The sequence below is a fragment of the Tyto alba genome, unplaced genomic scaffold (assembly GCF_018691265.1).
Source record: "Tyto alba isolate M040663 unplaced genomic scaffold, T.alba_DEE_v4.0 Super-Scaffold_8, whole genome shotgun sequence".
Lineage (NCBI taxonomy): Eukaryota > Metazoa > Chordata > Aves > Strigiformes > Tytonidae > Tyto > Tyto alba.
In genome coordinates, this window is record NW_024881329.1 from 20,526,867 (window position 1) to 20,548,000 (window position 21,134).

At 53.5% G+C, this 21,134-nt stretch overlaps 1 protein-coding gene across 2 annotated transcripts; it reads right to left on the reverse strand.

The window, feature by feature from the left end:
* Positions 1 to 4,551: 4,551 nt before the first annotated feature.
* On the reverse strand, positions 4,552 to 20,668 carry LOC116961600 (SITS-binding protein-like). 2 transcript variants are annotated; one of them, XM_042785199.1, is made up of 11 exons: positions 20,557 to 20,668; positions 19,450 to 19,953; positions 16,797 to 16,968; positions 15,790 to 15,997; positions 15,513 to 15,663; positions 15,087 to 15,284; positions 14,350 to 14,618; positions 12,514 to 12,650; positions 10,869 to 10,990; positions 9,945 to 10,124; positions 4,552 to 5,352 (listed from the first exon to the last, which is right to left on the reverse strand). In XM_042785199.1, exons 2-11 carry the CDS (start codon positions 19,906 to 19,908, stop codon positions 5,179 to 5,181), a joined length of 2,070 nt encoding a protein of 689 aa, XP_042641133.1. In that variant the 5' UTR covers positions 19,909 to 19,953; positions 20,557 to 20,668; the 3' UTR covers positions 4,552 to 5,178. The 2 variants fall into 2 exon arrangements, with proteins under 2 accessions (XP_042641133.1, XP_042641132.1); XM_042785198.1 differs by lacking the exon at positions 20,557 to 20,668 and adding an exon at positions 20,062 to 20,133.
* Between the last annotated feature and the right edge of the window lie 466 nt (positions 20,669 to 21,134).

Genomic DNA, 21,134 nt, shown 5'->3' on the forward strand with positions numbered 1-21,134 from the left:
GTGCCTCGTCCAGGGTGAGCAGGAGGCTTGGCAGTGCTCTGGGTGGGCACAGAGCGCAGTACCTGAAATGCCTGTGTTCTCATAAAACATCACTGGAGGTAATTACAAATAAGATTGTACGCTCAGAATGGAGTCTAGCTTCTTGTGGAAAAGTTTACACCTTCTCTACTGCATAATTAATTAAATGGACCTGTGATAGGTAGCTAGCAGGCTTTTACCCAGCAGAAAAAATGTTTATTTGGAAGTGTTATTAGGGACATCCATCCATAGGTATGCCCCTTGCATTTTGGGATCGTTAATAGGAGCTCTAGCTCTAGATGAAGGGGAAGGAGCGGGGCCTGACGGGTCTCTCGCCGGCTCTGGCAGCCCTCTCTGTTCTGCAGCACTGACCTGCCCCAGCTGATGCTGCAGCACAGAACAGGCCCAGGGCATCCCTGGGCACTGACATGTGGCGGGAACTGGGGGAACTGGGGGCAGCGGGGCCGCCTGCCCTGCCAGGGCTGCGGCTTCTCTGGCTCCTTCAAGAGCTTCAGCCCCACGGAGAGCCTGAAAGACTTCGACCTGACCCTGGATGGAGGAGCCCCCATGGAGCTGGGGTCCTCCCGCTGCCTCAGACTCCGTTCACCCTCTCACCCTTCCCTGTCTTTCACCATTGCAGCCTGCACTCCCCAGGCCCCTCCACTCCTGCCCAGGCTTGTGGAGGCAGAGGGGCTCCAGACCCTTCCCTGTGGCATCCAGTAACAGGAGAAGAGACAATGGGCACAAACTGAAATAAAGGAACCTCCCGCTAACCATAGTACAGAACTCATTTATGTGGAGGGAGGTCAAGCCCTGGAACAGGTTGCCCAGAGGGGTTGTGGAGGCTCCAGCCTTTGAGGTGATCAAAGCATGGCTGGATGCAGCCCTGAGCAGCCCCTGCTTGAGCAGTGGCCTTGGACTTGGTCATCTCCAGAGGTCTCTTCCCACCTCCTCGATTCTGGGCTTCCTGCTGTGGATGGCATTCCTCAGTGGGGCTGCCTTGATCCTGTTTGCTGCCACTGCTGGAGTCAGAGACAACCCGGGTTGTGACTGTCCCACTGCCACGGTCCACGCGCGGCACAGCCCGCTCCTTGAGGTCTGTGTCCCCGGGCTTGGTGCGTGATCCCGGCAGGCGTGGGTCGGGGGGCCAGCGCTGCGTTTCCCTGCGTGCTGGGGTGTCTTACCAGGCCCTGCGCCCAGCGGGGCTGCGGGACCTCGGCCGGGATCGGCTCCTTGCCGCACGCCATTGCCTGGAGTAGCTGCGGCCTCCTCGCTGACGGCGCTCTCTTCTCCCAGAATAAGCTGGGACTTGCTGCTCGGGGCTTGGAGCTCGCTCCTCTTCCCAATCTCTCCTTTGCTGCTCTCGCTGTTCTCGGCCCCAGGTTCTGCGGGACCTGCGCCGGGACTGGCTCCTTCTTGTGTGCCAGTCCCTAGAGGAATCCTGTCCTGCCCACCGGCGATGTTCGCTCCTCCTCGAGGACGCTGGGATGTCCCGTTCAGGCCTTGGAGCTCGGCGCTCATCGTGAGCAGCGTTCCGAGCCCTCCTCCACTGCCGCCTCCTGCTTCTCGAGGAGTTGTAGCCCCAGGTGTGCTGAGCCCATCTCTGGCCACTGTGGTGCAACCTTGGGGACCTGCTTCGGCCCCTCTCCGGGGTGCCGGCATGGCCACGGTCTCTGCTGTAAGAGCCTGAGTAATGCCGCCATCTCCTCCTTCGTGCAGAGCGTTGAGATCTCCCTGTGCTGCTGTGGTGTGCGATGTCCTGCACCCTGTGGCTGGGGGATCTCTGCTCGGGGAAGATGTGGTGAAGGGGCCGCCGGCAGTTTGGGCACACGGATTTGCTGCGGGCCCACTCCTGTATGCAGGGGTAACAGAAACAGTGCCTGCAGCTGCTCACGCAGCCTTCGCTGCTGGCGGTGCCCTGGCAGATGGAACAGTTTGGGTCCTCGGACGCATCCAGTGGCACAGCCTGGGGCACCTGGCTGGTGCTGGCAGTAGGGGAAGCGGTACCCTGTTCTGCCAAGTCCTCCTCCTCCTCCATTTCACGCTGCAAGCGAGAGAGGTACAAAGCTCACGATGCTCAGGAAGCAGCAGAGGTGCCCGCTCTTCCTCGGGGCTGTGCTTCTGGTGCCCCAAACACCAGGGACTGTCCCGGGACAGACGGGTGACACCAGCACCCTGTGTGCTCCTGCTCTCCGGGCAGGGCGGTGACTGACCCCTCCAAGAAGTGTGGGAATTGGGAAGGCAGGGAAGCGGTTCCCGGCCCCTCTGCGGTGGCAGCGCAAGGGTGGGGGTGCAGCAGGTCAGGACTGGCATCCCCGTCCCACAGATCCTCCCTGCACCTTTGTCAGGGAGCCCGTGGGGCTGGGGGGTGCTTCGTGTCCTGCCCACATGAGGACAGCATGGGGGTCCTTCAGGGCTGCCCCACACCTCAAAAGGGGTGATGTGGTGGGGGTCATAGTGACCCTCTAGTGACATCACAGGGTTTTTGGGGACCACACCCAGAAGACACAAGCCCCGGGCCTCAGGAGGGAAGAAAAAGCTCTGGTTGGCAAGTGTCCTGTGTCCAGTGCTGGGCTCCCCAGTACAAGAGAGACGTGGGCATACTGGAGAGAGTCCAGCACCAAGCCACAAGGATGCTGAAGGGCCTGGAGCATCTCGCCTATGGGGAAAGGCTGAGAGAGCTGATGATCAAGGGAGCTTATGTGCCTTGACTGCACACAGGCACCGACCTTCAGGTAGTTTTCCCCAAGTCTCTTAATTGCCAAGCAAATCCCAAGTAGAGTCGAGTGGAGTGGAATGGAATGGAATAGAACAGTGCCGTTGGAAGGGGTCTACAGCAATCATGTAGTCCAACTGCCTGAGCACGTCAGGGCTGACCAAAAGTTAAAGCATTACATTGCACCGAAGGCTCCTCTCCTTTTTCTTGTTTCTCAAGAGTCTGGTCAAACAGGTGCCCTCCTCTGGGCCGGCTGGCAGCTGGAGCTGGGAAGGCAGGGAAGTGGTTCCCGGCCCCTCTGTGCCCGAAGCCGCAGGGCCCCTGCCCTGTAGCCGGTACCCGTGCTGGGGCCGAGCCCTGCCCGGGGCCGTGGGGCTGTGGGATGGCAGAGTCACCTCCCTGCAGTGTCCCCACCACGCACATGCTGCAGGGTGTCCGACAGCAGCCATCTGCTTGGCCTCAGCCTCCTGCTCCTGCCTGCTGGGACCGTCCGGCTCAGGTGTAGGGCCACTCGGGGCCGGGGGGACCACTCGGGGCTGGCGGTGGCAGGGGATCCCCCCAGGCTCTGCTCCCCTGCCTGCAGGGTGACAGATGGAGCCGGCAATTCTGGAGATGCTGGCATCGAGCGACAGCACCGGAGCAACGTCAAGGCCACTGTGGGTCTGCCCTGAGCCCCCAGAGGTACCGGGGCACATCCCCGGGGCAGGATGACCTTCAGGCAGTTTTCCTCAACTCTCTTAATCTCCAGGCAGTTCCTTACCTGGAGGAATGTCATCCACGGCAGGAATCCCTCCTGTCATCTCCTCTCGTGGCAAATCCTGGACTCGAGGAGGTGGGAAGGGACCTCTGGAGATGACCAAGTCCAAGGCCACTGCTCGAGCAGGGGCTGCTCAGGGCTGCATCCAGCCATGCTTTGATCACCTCAAAGGCTGGAGCCTCCACAACCCCTCTGGGCAACCTGTTCCAGGGCTTGACCTCCCTCCACATAAATGAGTTCTATATTACGGGAGGTTTCTTTATTTTGGTTCGTGCCTTTCGATGCGTCTCAGGAAACTTCATAGGTATTTTGAAATGGCCTAGGCTCCCGGGTGTGCCTTGGGTTACCCTCATCAGGCCCCATTATTTTCCTCTGGGTGCTTCCCCCAGCCCCATCGTGTACCAGGCACGGAACCAGGGGGCTCCCCACATCCCTACCTCTGCTCTTCACCTCTCATTTCCCCAGACTTCCACAGCTGAAACAGATTTATCCATATTGTTTTGCTTTCCTGCCAGTTATTCTCAGAGAAAAATTGCTGGGAGGAGCTGGTATCCCTTCAGTCTGGTTTTTTTTTTCAGCAGAGCCAGGGCTTGGTACAGCAGCAGTTTCACGAGAAAACAAGGTGCTGTTTTGCCATTGCTGGCTGGAGGCTGGATGTGCCCAAGCCGGGCAGCACAGGCTCTGGGCTTCAGCCCCAGCTCCCACCTCGTCCCTGCCCTCACCTGCCAGCCTTTGAAATCCACAGTAATGTATACATTAACATCCCTTTAATTCAGAACTTAGGTTAGCAGGGTAGCTAATAACCTCCCTAAATGGATATTCAGCATGTGGGACACAGGTTTTGCCTATGGATCTGTTTTCTGCTGGAGGGAAGAAGACTAGACACACTGGATCCCTCTTGCACTGCAAGAAATAATTGAAAAAAAAAAACATAAAAGTCAACAAATGGTGAAAAGCACTAGCTGGGGCCCACAGGAGTCTGGTGCTGAGCTCTGGAATTTATATTCCAGGGTGGGAGAGCATCCTGCCTGTCCACATCATGCTCTGCTAGAGCCACTCCTTTGCTTGATCAAGTTTATTTTTCTTCCACAGACCTGAAATTCACCTAATTTTCCAATTATCCTCAAAGTGGGGCTCTTGCTACCAAAGCCTTTCCTGGGGGACCATATACGCAGCGTCAGGTGAGAGAAGCAGGTACCGCTTCACACAGGTGATGCCCATACATACACATGAAGAGAGTGATTGTGTTTTGTTTTCCCTGTATGTACTTTTTTTTTTCTTTAAATGCAGAACATCCCATCTGGTATAAACTGATGTTCGTTTATGTCCTATTCTGGAAAATCCACTCTGGACAAGGAAGCATCTTTGAGCATGGTGCCAGGGACCTGGAAATGCTGGATGTGCCCACCTAAAACCATGCACACAAACATTGCACCGGGAAAACCCTGGGAAGATACATGTCAACATTCTGCGTGGAGGTATGTTTGTGCCAAAGCTGTATTGCCGCTATTTTAGAATAACAGCGATTAATAAAAGATTCAAACAATTTCTGCTGAAATAATAATAAAAAAAAAGGTTCTTGAAAAAGTGCAAATAGACTGAAATAGTCTCAAGGAAGAGCGACCACATTTGGCCAGCGCTGCTCTGAAAGAGGTCAGCTGTCCAAAAGCTGCTTCAGTCTGTGAATTTAGGGGGTCTTTACAAAAACCGGCACCTCTGCAAGGCTGGCCGAGTAATTCCTGAGGATGGTGCCTCCGTCAAACACGCGGGCAGTGTTGGTATCCATCCATAGGTGCCCTTCTCCAGGTAAGTAGATATCTCTCCACGTTTGCCCTTTTTCTGTTATTGGGGCAACCAGGACCTGCAATGAAAAAGAGAAAAAAAAAAAAAAGGCAATTTAGCACATGGGGGATTAGCCAGGACGTGGCACTAGCTGCACCAAGCAAACCACGAGGCTGAGGGGTCAAGCAACCACAGACAAGGTGAGAAAAGATGATGCAGGGGCCTTCAGGTGCCTGGGACTGGGATCATCCCTGCCTGCAGTAGCCCCTAGAGTTGATCCAGCTCATGTTTTGGAAGACCTGAAAAAAAAACCACATCAGAAATCTGTTTCTCCTGCAAAACAAAGCTTGTGCTTCTAGGTTGAGCAAGACAGGGTGGGTGCGGGCAGCTCAGGAGCACGGGCTGGCCCCTAAATCCCAGGTACTGCAGAGGGGTTCAGGCTCACACGAAGCAGCTTCTGAGGGGGTTTTATGGGATTATAATGGGAATTGGTGGCACAGAGTCAGGGCGAGAGACATCCCTGTGCCTTGTGGGGGATTTGTGGCAGAACTGGGAGCTCCTCTTTCCTCCTGTGACCCTGTGCTTGGTAGGATCTGGGACAGGCAGACTCTTTGATATGATTTATTCAACGAAGTCAAATGTAATCTGGTATGAAACCAAGCAGAAACTCATATTTCAATTAGAAATGAACACATGATAGGGGTGGGAGAAGAGCTTTACCTCCAGGCTGCTAAAAAGGAGGGCTCTGCCCACGGCTGCTCTCCAGGCAATTTAACCCTCCCTTCCCACCTTTCCTCTCCTTCATTTAGGAGAAATATTTATGTTACAGCCTCTCAGACTAATTAAGTGTTGCAGGTTACATGAACCCTAGGAAAAGCTCATGTTCAAAATACGCAACATGATATATACAATCTCAAGCGACATATTCACATTAATTCTATGGACTCAAGGCTCCTTCACAGATTCGAGGGATTTAGCTGCCCAATGCCCTCAGATGTTCATGAAAATCTCAGTGAAAATCTCAGCCAGTGGCTTTGGCATATGGGTAATTGCATTGAAAAAAGTATATAAAAATAAAAGCATAAACAGCCCTTGTTCTTGGGTCACAAATCAGTGAGTCCCATTAGGACATAAGGCATAGGGAGAAGTGTGCTCTGCTCACTTCTCTGCTCACTTCTCCCCAGTGAGGAGGTACCAGTCAAGGTAATCCAGTCTCCAAAGAACTTTGGAGATGTAATGTTTTTCCTTGCTTTATGGAAAAAGCAGTTTCCAACATTTCGAGAAAATTTATTCCTGATAAGTTATTTCACTTCAGAAACTGAAAGAGGTTTTCAGGGCCCTAAATAAGAGTTTTGCAAGAAAAGCAAAAACCCTAAACCCACACAAAACCAGCTGTTTTGGCTTCAATTTAAATCTGCCTGAACGCTGAGGCTTTGATTTGTATTTGTACAGAACTGGGTTCACATGATGACAAAGAGGGGATGACAGGAAAAAAATTAAAACTCTAGAAAGGCCATTAAAAGAGGTAAAAACCCCAAGGCTAAATAGTGAAAATTGGATATGAAATTTATGGGTCAGTCCCTCTTAAACGCCTTTTTTGGAGGTCCTGTTCAACAGCAAAGAGCAAGTGCTGGGGACTCATCCCTGCACCCTTTGGTGATGCTCCTTGAGGCAGCATCGTCCCAGGAGACATTGCGGTGTTTGGCACACTTTGGGGGACACTTTTGGATCCTCCTGACCTTTATAAATGTATTTGGCAGCAAGACCTGGCTTCCCTGCCTCTTGCAGCACCCACTCTCGCCAGGCAGATGGCACTGACAAGCAGCGATGCTGCATCACAGCCACAAACCAGCACACAACAGTATTTTTTTTTGCCAAATCAGTGCAACTTGTCTCTGCTATTACATTTCAACATGCTCTGTTGGAAGGATTCAGCGGCAGTCAGCTCCGGTTCCCTTTCCCAGCAGTGGAAATTGGCTCGTGAGCAATGCTGGGATATGGTTGTGCAGTGTTAAATCCAGTTTCAAGACCTCTAGTCAAGGATCAAAACCACCCCGACCACTGCAGTCCCACACCACTGCATCCCAAAACCCCCTGCAGAAACCCAAAGGCATTGCTGTCCCCTCTGCTCGAAGATTCAGATATTTGTTTCCCCTTGTAGTCAGCAAAAATCTGACAGAAAAGCTTATTGAGCACTCCTGCTAATTTGACAGATACGTTGTCCAGACTGATTCAGGTTGAACGTGTGCTGCCAAGAGATCTGGATGAACGAGATCTGGAAGCAAAGAATGTATAAATCACAGCTTGAAAACCACATTTCAAAGCAGGGCTATCCCTCCCAGCCCAGAGGTACCCCCAGAAAAGCCTGGGGTGCAACTCAGGAGCTGGAGGGCTTTGGCAATAACACACAGCCGTGTTTGTCAGCAGCTCCTTGCACTGAGGAATGATGCTCAAAAGGTTTATCCCAGCATCCTACCACTTAGTCCTGCACAGACCATACCGGGACAGAACCACCCTCTGTATTTTCCAGTAGTTTATTATTAGTGATGCTCCGAATTGCACCAAAGCCGGTTTTGGAGTGCATTTCTATTATTTCAGCTTCCAAAAACTAGCTTGGAAGTCAAAACATCCCCTGTCTGGGCTCTCCAGCCACAAGCTCAGGCTCTTTTGGAGAAAAAAAAGTAAAATAAAAAAAATCAGCAAGCTTTTTGCCAGACTCACATCATGCTTTATCAGAAATGCTTGGCTCTGACAAGTTCATGGAGCAGATACCGCATTTACTGTATTTTACAAGCTTTCAGCCAAGCCAAAGCTTTGCACCTCCTGGGAGAGAGGGCTAAAGCTGCTCCGACCTTTTTTTTCTCCCTGAGTTTGTGGTATTTTACTGAGAACCTCACCTCCCTAACACAGACCACATTTCTGCCCTGGCTGATTCAACTGCATCTGGGATTTTTCAGTTTGAGAGATTCTGGGGGAAGGAACTAGGGTTTAGCCTGCTCACAGTTATACCCACCAGCACCATCACTGCCCAGCGTGTGCTCTGCAGCACGTGGGGACGGCAGAAATCCCTTGGCCCCCTCCAGCCCCTGGGCTTGCACAGTGCTGGCCTGAAATTCATTTGTGCCAAGGATTTGTATTTTAAAACCTTCCCACCTGATTATCTGAGCTCCCTGCTAAAATGTCTTTCTGCTGCTTCTTAAGTAATCTCCTGCAGTGAAAATTTCCTTTAAAAAAAAAGCAACTATAGATTGAATCTGCAGAATTTGTGTCCAGAAACTCAAGCTTGGAAATCAGGTGTTGCAATGTCTGTTGGAGGCTGTGAGCAGAGCCTGGAAAGGAATCGCAGCACAAGCTGTTTCGTTATTAAAACAAGAAACAAACTCCCATTGAACTTTGGTTTGGGCTTTGAGATTTTTCTAGGGAGAGAATGTCCCCATGATTAGCAGCATTGTCTTGTAAAGACAGCCTTACAAGTTGCTGCAAAATGACTGCAACAGTATGAACTGAGGATTATGCTTTTAATGAAAGAAAAACCCCCAAACCTGTAGAAACAGCCACAGTCTTGAGCTGCTGGGATCCTGCACCCAGACAAAGACAATGAGGACAAAGATAAAGTGATGCCACCGCACAAAATAAAAAGTCTCCTTACAAAAATGGGAAGGTGAGGCACAGTTTTCTTTAAGAAAAGTCTTTTTCAGAAGGCCTGAATTTTCCTTTCCAAGACCTTTTTTGATTTAAAACAGCTCTCTATCACATTAAACATCACGCCATCTATGTGCTAAATGAACGCTTCTCGAGCTGGTGTGGGATGAGGGGGACATGTCTGCAGGGCGGGTGACAGGAGAAACTCCCCCCTGCAAGCCCCAAGTGTGAAAACACCAGACACGCAAGGACTATTTACAGCATGAAACCACTGAAATCTGAACAAACAGGAAAAAATCTGTGGGGAAACAGATGACAGCCCTGTTTAAATCTCTACTAGAAAAATGGATAAAAGCATCAACCCTCTTAAATGTGCCACAGACATCGGGATAGCGTGCACCTAGCTTGCTGTGGCCTTATATATTTGATGGTCTCAGATCTGGCAGCCCTCAGATGCCGGGTAAACCCTCGCTGCAGCTGCCAGTGGGGGAAAATACAGATTCAAGTAAGGCCTACAGGCAATATGTGGATGGGCGAACCCAACTGGGACACCGATGTCAGCCTGAATTTGGGCCCCAGGGTCTGTGCTCTGATGCTCCTCATCTCTTCTGGATTGCATTCAATTTGGATCAAAAAAAACCCAAAAACGCGGCTAGAGGAGATTCCGGAGAAGACCAGGGAGCTGCACATTGTGCTGCTCCTTGGTTGTTGCAGGCTGTAGCCCCAAGTAATTGGATTAACAGCCTGAAAAGGGGGAAAATGAGCAATGGCGACTATTGGGATCTGTCTTCCAGCAGAAAGCACTGAAAAATACCCTGATATTAAAAAATTAAAGGAAAAAAAGAGGTCTTGTTGACTCTTCATTCTGAATAAATCGCAAACCTGAAGGAGCCAACAGGGTCCCGTCAGCCCTTTGGTTTCACACAACCTCTGTACGAGCGCTGTATTCGGGCAGGATGGGTGAGCGCAGGGGGCACCTTATTTGCCCCCAGTTACCCTTTGGGAGCGTTTAGTCCCCACATCTCCTACCTCATCTCCAATGAGAAATTCATCCTCTATGGTAAAAGCAGTTGGATCTGTGGGACTGAGCCACCACGCCGGCCGGAAGATGGGGTACCCAAAACTAAGCCATTCCTCACTGTATTTTATGAGGAGTGGCACAACAAAGTCCTGGTGTCTCTGTATGCATTGCCGGGTAAGATTCAGGACCTGCAGGGAGGGGGAAGAAAAAGAAACCCATGACAAGTCCTTCATGCAATAAACAGCAAAGGAAGCAGAAAAAAACCCCAACTCATTCCCTTAGGAAGAGAGATTACCAAATTGCAATGTCCCGATCAAGTTATGACAGCTAACAAGGTGCAAACAGGGTTGATTCAGCAGATTTATTCCCATTTAGATGTGAAAGCTGGGGTCAGCGGCTGGCAGGTGATATCTGCTGGGGTGTCTAACCAAAGCTGTTAACTCTTTTGCTGGCAAAGAGATTTAGTGACATTTCCCCCTGTGCCCCTGGTTTAAAGAATTGCTCTCCCCTTTTATTGCCCTAAAGGTGATGTCCCTGGGAAAATATCTCCAAGTGTTTAAAAAGGTATTGGATGTGAATCTGCAGGCTTCACTCTACTGTAGATACTATTTGATCAAACTATAATTAAATAACTCCAGCAGCAATGGGGAGGGAGAGACATGGTATGATTGCTGTCATTTCTACCAGCACTGCTGACACCGGCCTCGTGGTTGCATGTAGCTGCCAAGTATAAAGCCACAAAAACTCACATTAATTTTGCAGCAAAGAGGCTGCTGAGCGATCGCAGCGATCTGGTTGCTGGGGCAGAGTGCAGGATTTTGTGGGTAGCAAGAACAGGACAGTGACCATTAGCCTCAGCTTCCCCCAACGGGGACCTTAGTGGCTTTTGGGGGTGTTTGTCACGCAGGGGCAGTGGGGCGGGGGGTACGTACCCAGGCGTCGCAGCAGAGCCAGGGCGGCGTGCTGAAAGCCATCACGGGGAGGAACGTCACGATCTGCAGCCACCGCACGTAGAGCTCCGGGTCCCCGGGGGTGTCACCGGCCAGGCTCCCTCCTGGGGGGACAGGGCGCTGGGTGAAGCTGCTGGGGGGCATCTCACCGTGGGCCGCATCCCACACGACCTGCTCTCCGTGCGGGCAGGACACCTTATCCCCTCGCAAAAGCAGCTGAATTCTCCCCACCCGTGTTTTTTTCCTTCCTTGAGCGCCCTCGGCAAATGCCAATCAGACATCCAGCTCTGGCCATTTTAGGGCCAGATATGTTGGGACTGATGTCTTGGGAGTTTCTAAATTTTAGCAGAAAATTGTAAAAAGGGATTTATCTCCTGCAAAGAAAAACGTTGGGAAAAACGCTGGACTTTCCTGGCACTCTGATGTGCAAAGGCGAAGCATCACAGGAAAATACTCTTGTAATTTGGATGCCTTCAAATTCATAGTGAAAAGCAGTGGAGAAGCAGAGTATTGCTAATTAATTAATCAGAAACATGTAGTGGAAGGGGAGTCCAGTTCCCCTCAGAAACACCAGAGAGGGGCTTGGGAAGACAAGAGAGGATGGGACAGGGAAAGGAGAATGAAGCCCTTGGAGCTGGAGCATTCCGAGGGGCAATTGCTCAAAATCTGGCACAACTTCCCCTAGAAATGGCACAAACCCCCACACCGAGGGTTCACCCAAGCCACCTACAAAGCCCCATTTCCTCCAGAGGCTTTTCCCATCCGGAGTGGCCCCGAGCTGTGGTGAGACAACGCGATGGAGCACGTGCCCCAGCACCAAATGCCACACGCCATGACCAACGGGTTCATCGTCCCCTCGGGGAGGGAGTGGGTGTGCTGCGATTGCCTAAGCCTTGTTTTCTAAGGAAAACTGGCTAAAAATAGAGGCCAAATTGAAAAATTGCTCATCAACCCCCTTTTTCAGGACTGTCTTTGCAGCTCTGTTCTCTGGGTCTGACGCTTCACATGCAGCCTCTGTGTGTTTGGGGCACGTTGTAAACACAAATAACCTGGTCAGCTCCAAGAAGAGAGGGAAACCGAGCTGCTTGGCCCCAATTAAAGGATTGTTTCTTGACTTTTATAATGTTTTTATTTAAGGATTTCTCAAGCCATTGTGCTTTGGAGCAGAAATGCAAACTTGGAGCAGGGCTGCTGGTGTTTTAGGAACATCTCTTTCCCAGCCAGCAGCCCGGGCATGCGGCTTCCCAGCCCTGGGCTCCCTCCTCGCTTTGGCCCGGGGGGGTTTAAGTGCAATTAAAGCAGTGGGAGGTGGCAGGCTGCCCTCCGCCTGCAGTGAAGCAGCTCTGCGAAGGGCATCCCCAGAGACCCGCCTGCTTCTGGGGCTGCCTATTAAAATTTACAACGTGGTTTTTTTGTTTTCAATTCCTTAGTCGGATCCCCTGGTAACATTCAGCCCAACCAAGTCAGCCTGACAGAAAACTGGGTACCAGGAACAAAGTGCTTCAAAAACCTCCAGAGAGCACACCTAAGCCAGATGGTGCAAACACACCCCCCGTGCTCCTCTTGCCTGAACAACTGCTACAAAAAAAGCCAGAAATAAGGGAAAAGGCACGAAAGAAATTATTACCTACTGCATCAGGGATGAAGAAGTTGTAGCCCAGGAGGCTGTAGTGCAGCACGGAGGGGATCACCCCCTTCAGCCCCGCGTAGCTCCAGTCCGAGCGCAGCGGGCTCATCTGGACGAAGAACGGCAGATGGCTGGATCTGGGGCGAACAAGCACAAACCCAACGTCTTCAGCTGCCTGGCAGGAGCCAAGGCGCTCCGACACCCGGCTCTCTTGGCAGTCACATCGCTCAGATATGGGTTTCTCCAACGACTTGGCGTCTGTTGGGGGGAAATCAGCGGTCCCCAACACCCCTCCCACCCACTGCGCCTGCCCTGCCGAGCTTGGCAACCCCAGTCCTCCTCCTTCTCCCCAGATCCCCTCATGCAGAGCTTTCCTTCTCCTGCCTTGATCTCATGGGCACAACTCCGTGGCCCCCCTTGACGGCAGCCCAGCAGCTCTCTGGGTTCTAGCCATCTTCTTGCTAATTCTCACACAACACGGACCCCGGTGGGACAAGGCTCACAAAGCCGGGGCAGCCCTACAGCACCCTCAGCCCCGGGCCACGTTGTCCCCCACACGCAAAGCACCAACCTCCTTGCGACACAGGTGGGCAGGGGACATGTCCCACAGGGAGGATTTCTCCTCCTGGCTTTTGTTCACGCTGAGCAGCTGTCATTCCTGACAGCATCTTTATCTATCTGCCAGAGGAAAACATTATTTTCCCCAAGTTGTTTTTTTCTTTATTTTCAGTAGCGTTTCTATGTCTTGGGTTTTCTTGGTGATGCACAGGGCTATGTCATCAAGGAGCACAGAGTGGGAGACTGTTGCTGGTGTCCAAAAAGGGTCAAATCTGGACCTTCATGATGAGCTTTGGCTTGAAAAATGGTGTGGAGCTCATCTAACCAGAGGGGGATTTTTGGTCTGAGTCTGCTTGCACCTGGAGTTTAGGTTCCTCCTCAACCTCCCACCCGCTTATGACTCCCCAGAGGTCTCCCAGGGACACTTTTTCATCTGAGGGGGTGGTAAGACTGATGTGATGCTTTATGAAACACTTCTGGTTTGGAAGCTGCCCACCAGGAGAGGTGTGATCCTGGACGGACTAAGAAGTGCTTAGGGCAGGGGCTTTTCCCACACCCTGGTTTGGCAGATGGCTGAGTAAGAGCCTGTCACCACCTCAGCATGTGAAACGTTGCTTTTTCTTTGAAAATAAACTAATCCGAAGTTGCCTTCCCAAGCAATTTACCATCCATGCCTCACCCACAACATGAAATAGGTCATTTTGCAAACAGCCTGCATATCCTCCATCTGCCAAACATAAAAATAATAGGAAAAAGAAAAGTAATAGTTTGCGGTGCTTTTAACCAAAGGGTCTCAAGGCATGTTGCAACCATAATTAATAAATTAATCCTGCTGTGGGCTATGCAAGCATGAAAAGTCAGAACATTGCAGTCGCTTGACATGACAAGTAATTACAAACACAGGCATTTAGCCAAGACGCCAGGGTTCACCCCCTCCCTCCTGCTGCAGAGGCAACGACCTGAAGTTTGAATGGCTGTAAATGACAAGGTGCATTTTTATTGCACCTGGCGTTAATGCATTTAAGCATTTTTTTTATGCTCTGGGACATAAAAAAAAAAAAAAAAAAAAAAGAAGTCAATTAAAATGCTCTGAAAGAGAGAGGGAGGGTAGCTGTACGAGAGCAAGCCCTTTCTGTGTGTTGCCCTAGACGACCTCCACGCTGCTTCCCTGGGTGCTGAGCGGTGCCTCAGCACCCCAAGGGCACATTTAAAGCATCACCACCACCCTCTCCCCAGCCGCCAGCTCCGGCCAAGCATCTTCTCCTCCCCGGTACCCACCCGGCTCCGGCGCTGATGACGGTGGCGTTGCCCAGTGCGGCCAGTGCCGCCGCCAGCGCCGCGGTGTAGCGGTCGCCCGCCAGCTCGGCGGGAGGTGGCACAGCTTGCTCCAGGAAGGCATTGCCCTCGGCGCCCTCGAAGACCACGTACGCGGCTCCCAGCGCCTGCCGCAGGCGCCGGGCCCGGGCCAGGAACCAGTTCAGCGCCGCCTCGCTGGTGACGTTGAGGCGGGCGCAAAGCCGCCCCTTCCACGTCGTCAGCAGCGGGACCTGCGGCAGAGGGGCAGAGGTGCTGTCAGACCCACCAAATATCCCGCCGGACCCACCAAATAGATATCCCGCCAGCCCCGGAGGGCGCCTGCCCTGCCGCGGTCTTCACCAGCGTGGTGTGAGGTGTGAACCCTCTTCTCCACCCCACCGAAACGATCCCGCCATTGGTGGCAAATTGGCACGTTGTTAAAACGACTGCAAAAAAAAAAAAAAAAGGGACTCGGGGGATTTTCTGAACGCTGGCAGCTTTTAAAAATATCTTTTGGAAATGGAAATTTGAAATTAAATGAAACGCTGCTTCCTCACGCAGCGGGAGAAAAGCTGCTCCCCCAGGTGTTGCTTTGCACCCGCAGGGTTTGCCCCCAATGCCGGAGGGCCGGGTTGTTCCTTGCTGCGGGTACGTATCCCACTTTAATTTCAGTTTTTGGTGGAGCAGGAGGCTCAGGGTCTGGGGGGAGGGTCTCGTACCGAGCAGCCCCCGAACTGGAGCTGCAGGCTCAGCCAGCGGCTGGCCGCCTCGCCGTCCCGCAGCGAGCGCAGGAAGAGCGGGGAGGCGATGCTGGCGTACGGGGACAGCGTGATGGAGAGCTGCAGCGGCGCGATCAGCGCAGGGTCCCAGGCGCGGGCTGCATCCTGCCTCCTCCTGCGCTCCGGGGGCACGTGGTCCTGCGGGGAGCGAAAGGCAGAAAAAGGTGTTTTGTAGGAGCGGCCGAGCCGCCGTGGGGGGAATCTCCAGACGGATCATCCCTTCTCGGGGAGGGGAGGCTCCCAGCCCCCACCCCACAGAACGGGCACACTGGTGTTTTACACGTCCCTACGTATTTAACAGTGCCGACGGCAGCGCTCCCACTCTCTTTCCCTTCTGAGCCCGCGGGCCGGCAGGACGGGACGTACCGCGGCGGCGAGGATGGCAGTGCCGCGCTCCCCCAGGGCCACGACCCCCTCCTGAAGGCGATGCCGCTTCAACCTCCTGGCCAGCGACCTCAAACCCCGTTTTATTTTGGCAGCCGATCCCGCCGGGCCGTAATACCGCCAGATGGGAGACCTGCGCGGTGGAAAGAGCCGGGGCGAGGGGGGGTTACACCCTGTGCTGGCACGGGATGCTCGGGGCGGCGACCGGGACGAGGGCTCGGAAAGCATCGCCGCAGCGGGGAGGGACGGAGCATCTCACCCCAGAAGGGCCGTATCCGGCAGCGCCCGCGCCTGCCCCCCGAGCTGGCTGCCCACGTGCCGGTGGGCGGCCGCCACGTCGGGGCTGACGCAGAGGAGGTAGCGCAGGGGCACGGCCTCGCTCCCCGCCGGCGTTTCCAGGCAGAAGTGGCTGTTGTTCTCCAGCGAGAGGAAGAAGGGCACATCGGGAGCCACCGTCACCGTCACTCCTGGGGGGGGGACACGAGAGGAAAACGGTGTCTCGGCAAGCACCAGGCTCCTCAGTCCCCGTGCTGGTGGCCGCAGGGACAGGGATGCGCGGGGCAGGGCCTAACTGGTACTGGGACATCCCGGGCTGATCCCAGCCATGCAAGCAAATCCCCACTCTCAGCTTCTGCTACTCCCTTTTAACCTCCAAAATGCCTCTCAGGGGCTGGGTTTGCTCCATTTCTTGCCTTGTTGCTCTGCCTTCAGCTCAGGCAGCGGCTTCAGCTTCATCAGTGCAGGGCAGCCGCAGATCGGTTGATTAATTTGGGGGAATATCTGAAGTTTGGCGTTCTGCAGAATAGTCCAAATATCCACCCAAACATGACAACAGCAGCTAAACTCCTGCCCGCACCCAGCACCCCATGGCAGTGCCAGGGACCCACGAGCTCGGGGCGAAGCCACTCGAGTGGAGCTGGAGGATGCAGCAACAGACACAGATCTCTGCTTAAAAAACAAAAAAAACCCGCCAAGAGCATGGGGTTTCACTGGGGCGACTTGGGCCAAGCCCGTCCTCTCAGGCAGTGACTTGTAATCTCATTTTAGCTGGGGTGAGGTTTGGTATCACGGCCTTTTCCACAGGGATGAGGCCGTCTGGGATCCATCCCCTGTGTGCTGCTGCCAGCTGACATCACATCTGTAGGAGATTTTAATCTCGGAGACATCTACCCTGCTCCTAAACTAGTTTCTTTACAGATAAGGAGAGGGATGGGAAACCACAGTGATTAAAGCAACAGGACGTTGGGCAGGGAAAGACGGGATTACCTGTCGAGCCCAAAAAGTATCTCTCCAAAACAGGCCCGTAGCCGGCGGGGTTTTTGCCAAAGTCGCCGCTGACGAAGGGCTGCGTGCGGCTCTCGGCGCCGTTGAGCGGCCAGCGCTGGGCACGGATGCTCACCCCCCCGTACCAGGAGACGTTGGCCATGGAGAAGCAATCCTGCAACCAAGAGAGATCCTCAGGAGGCGAGGAAGTCCAGTGTCACCAGAGCAGCCATGGGACAGGTCTTTTCCCAGGAAGAAAAATCCCAACTCCCTGAGATTTAGGGGTTTTATGCAAAAAGCAGTGGGTGCTCACTCTACTTCCACATCTAACCCAGTAGAACATACTTGGGTTTAAGCTTTTGCTCTGCAAGAACAAGAGCTAGGCTTCCAGGTACAAAAAAAGAACGCTGAAATTCAGCCTAACTACTTGATTTCTCAGCCTGCAGTTTATTAGAATTATCAAAAGGTATAAGTGTAGGAAAAGACGAAAAAAATTATAACAAGAATCAAAAGTGTAAGTTATGTGTTTTGTTTACCTTGGAGAAAGAAAAAAAGTCTTAACTTGCTAATTAAAGGCTAACAAAAGGCAAATACAACAAGTATTCTTCCTTTTCCCTTTACGTGTCTGCGTTCAATGTGCAGCCAGGCAGAGGAATATAAAAATACCACCACAGGAATAAAAACTCTATTGCTTAAAAATTATGGTTTCCTTTAAAATAAAACCCCCAGAAGACATCTCCCCCAAAGCCTGCCAGTCTTCGATAGATGAACTTAACTAAAGTAAAATTGCTATGAAGCAGCCTGGAGACCAGAGATCACACCCGCGGCCCGGAGAGCCTGGCTGGTTACCAACCACAATAGCCAAAAACTAACGGGTTTTGGAGTTTCGGGTGAAAAGATGCTGAAAACTGTTTAAGTGAGGAGGCTTCGCAGGTGCGTGTCACTGCGGGGCGGGAGCAGCAGCCGAGGTGGAAAATTCAAGGCAGCAGCTTTAAAATACAGCAGCGCCCTCTGAGACCCAGCTTAGAAAAAAATCTGTTTGCTTGGGTTTTTTATTGAAGAAAAGAAAGAAACCTCTTCAAGCTACTTTCTGCAGTGTTCCTGGGGTGAATTTGCAGCTATCCCCACCTGCGTGCACACAGGAAGATTTGAACCTCGTCATGGAGCTCATCTCGACAGCACCCCAGGGTGACCTGCAGGTTTTTGGCTCTCTCCCAAGGCAAAGCCTCCCTCTTCCCCGAGGGCTGATGATAAAAAGTGCTTCCCTCAGCGAGACTAAATCACTTTGAGTATTTGGGGCACTTCTCATAGGGCTGACGGGGCAGCAGAGCAACAAGCCCCCTCCAAAAGCCGCCAACCCCAGGGGACATCCCCATCCTTGACCTGCCTCCTTTCAGAAACCATCGATTTTCACTTCAAAGCCTCTAAACACTTTCTCTTTCCTGCCAAAGCAGGGGATCAGCAGGATTTAGCATCCCGCGTGACTGCACATGTGAGGACGGGCTTCCCCGAAAGCCGGGGCATGTGGGGCTGCGGGGGGAGGTCGGGCCGGGCAGGAGGGACCCGGTGACCTCCCAGCTCAACCCAAAGCACTTTTATTCACCCCGACCCCGAGGCTCGGGCAGTGGCCCTGGAGCCCCGAGCTTGCCTCTGCCGCGGGGGCAGAGAGAGGTTAAGTCTCACTGAGGGGTGGGGAGAGGAGATGTAAATTATTAAAGTGGAAACCCTGGAGGCTCGGAATAGCTGTACTAGGTGTCAGCTGAACTAGTTACACCAGCTGGGAAAGAATGAGGGAAAAAAAAAGCCTATTCTTAACTCTTAAATTTCCCTGGATTATATTTTCCAATAGTTTGTTTTTTTGTTAGTTTTTGCTTTTTTTCAAAATGAGAAAAACCTATTCTATCTTGCTTGCCCTCTCAACCACCCCAAATTGATGTCAGCAGGAAAACCAGCCCAACGCACGGCGGTTGTGCTCAGGCAACACCTTCCACCAGCCTAAAACAATGTCAACAGGTGATTTACGGCTAAAGGGGAAAATTCCCCATCCCCAGAGGATCCCGTCCCACTCCCTCGCCTGTCCCAAGGGCTCCCCACAACAGGCCACCATGACCTGACAGGGTTTTTCCTTCCCCTCCCTAAGGCTCGTTTTCAGAATCTGCTTTTATTTAACCAAGGGAGAAAACTGGGAAGGATACAAAAAAAAAAAAAAACCCAAAAAACCCATAAATTTTTGCAGCAGCGGACATGGATTAATCCCATCCCGAGAGAGCTGCCACACTGTGCCTGTGGTTGGAAGGGACCTCTCCGAGCTCCTCGCGTTTCTCGCCAACATTGTGATCTTAAGCGGCTATTTATTCAGTCTCTACATAAACACGGTTCTCCCACCCCGGGGTTCCCAGTGCGGCACTGGGAGGAGGCGGCCGCGGCCCCCCTCGGTGTTTTGGGGGCTCAGCACCAAGGCACGAGGCTTCCAAAGGGGCTTTTCCCACCCGGGACCCTCCAGCTACTGGAGGCTTTGGGAGATGGGGTGCCCCCGCCATGGTGCCACCCCGTCACCGTGCCGGGAGATTGTGTGTTCAGGCCCGATCCTCCCCGCTTGGGCTCGTTTCACCCCGGAACGCCGCGGCTCAGAGAAGGGCACGGGGGTCACCTTTACCTTCAGCATGATGTCGGGGCGCAGCGGGGTCCAGCGGACGCCGTAGCACTCGGTGCCGGGGGCCGGGGGGGGCTCCAGGGAGAGCCGGAGCTCGGCACCCTCCTCCCAGGCGTAGCAGAACTGCCCGCCGTCGTGCCAGCAGTGGTCCCGCGGCGGGGGCGGCTCGGTGGCCGGCACACCGCCCACCGCCACCACCGCCACCGTCCGCCCCGCCGGCAGCACCCGCAGCAGCAGAGCACCCCGCTGGCGCTCCCACAGCACCCCGCCAGCGCGGCCCCGCAGCACCCACTCCTCCGGGGACTGCTCCTGCGCCTGCCAGGAGATGATGCCGATGGTCATGGCGAAGAAGACGGCCACGCCGACGCACCCCACGGCACCTTTCCAGGGCTCCGACATCTCCCTGAAGGTCAAGATCCAAGTGGCCTCGGGGAGGCTGCTGGCGTGGCGGGTGGGTGGCATGGGGTGACCACGGCGGGATGCTCCGGCGCCTCTTTCTCTCCCCTCCTGCAGCGGCACAAGGAAGAAAACCCTCTTCTTGGATTGCTCCAAAATTATGTAGATATAAAAAAAAAAAAAAAAAAAAAAAGTTTGAAAAAAAAATTAAGCCACAACTCTTTGCAGCAATCCGAAGGTAAGAGGAGTCTCTCCTGCAGCCTCCCTCCGCTCGCTGCTGCGCGGCGAATCCCGCTGCCGAGCTCGGTGCTGGCTGCGACGGCAGCTCGACCGCAAAACCGTGTGTCGGGTGTCAGCTCGGCCCCTTGGCACGGCCGGCAGCACCCGCTCGGTGACGCCGGCCGGGCCCACGGACACGCACACACGTGGCCCAGAGCCACGGGAGGGGACCCGGGGCAGCGCTTGAGCCCCCCCAGAGCTTTGGTTTTTTTTTTTTTTTTTTTTCTTTGTGAAGTGGCGCAGCTTCGCTTCTCAGTTTGCAAAGCAGCAGTAAATAGCCGGCGGGGTGCAGAAAAAAAATATTGCAAGGGTGGTTAGAGAAAGAGCGGCGGGGGGGGGGTGGGGGGGTGGAAATGCAACACCGGTTTTCCATCCCCCTTCCCTCTTGCCTGTAGAAGTATTTGATTAATCCGCAGAGAGGGGGAGAAAAATTACCTGTGGGCACGGTGCAGCGGCGCTGGCTGAGCCCCCGCTCCAGGGAACGGGACCCGGTCAGCGGGCGAGGGGCCACCCACGGCGATGGTCTGGGGGTGGGGGGACACCCGGCTCCCCCCGGCCCAGGGTGCCCCCGGGGGGGCTGGGTGCTGCCTCTGCCCGGCTCAGAGCACCCGCCTGGGGCATCCCCCCCCAACACCCCCAGGCAAAGCTGCAGCTGCCTTTCCTTGAGCTAAAAGCAGGTTGGAAGATGCTTTAGCAGCCCCCAAAAGCGGTTGCCGGTGACTGAGCGCTCAAGCCCCGATTCTTTTTCCACTGTTGGATTGGGCAGCAGGTTTTTCTCCTCTTTCCCCAGGGTAGTTTTTCCTCCTGGCCACGTCAGAGACCTTTATAGCCAAGGCAACTTGATCCAAACAAACCCAAGAGCGTTATCTAAGATGAGACACAGCGTGCTCCCTCCCACCCTGCTCCTCTGCAGGCTCCACGTATCCCCAGGTAGCTACATTAGAAACAAAGGCAGGAAATTAAGAAAATAATTTTAAAAAGTATTTCTTTCTACAGGAATAATTTTAAAGGGG

Coding starts and splice junctions, on each gene's coding strand:
- LOC116961600 (XM_042785199.1), bottom strand. CDS start 19,908: ATGCCACCCACCCGCCACGCCAGCAGCCTCCCCGAGGCCACTTGGATC. Junction 14,619..15,086: donor TCCAGTTCGGGGGCTGCTCG/GTACGAGACCCT, acceptor CCTCTGCCGCAG/GTCCCGCTGCTGACGACGTG. Junction 10,991..12,513: donor CTTCATCCCTGATGCAGTAG/GTAATAATTTCT, acceptor CTGTCCCCCCAG/GAGGGAGCCTGGCCGGTGAC.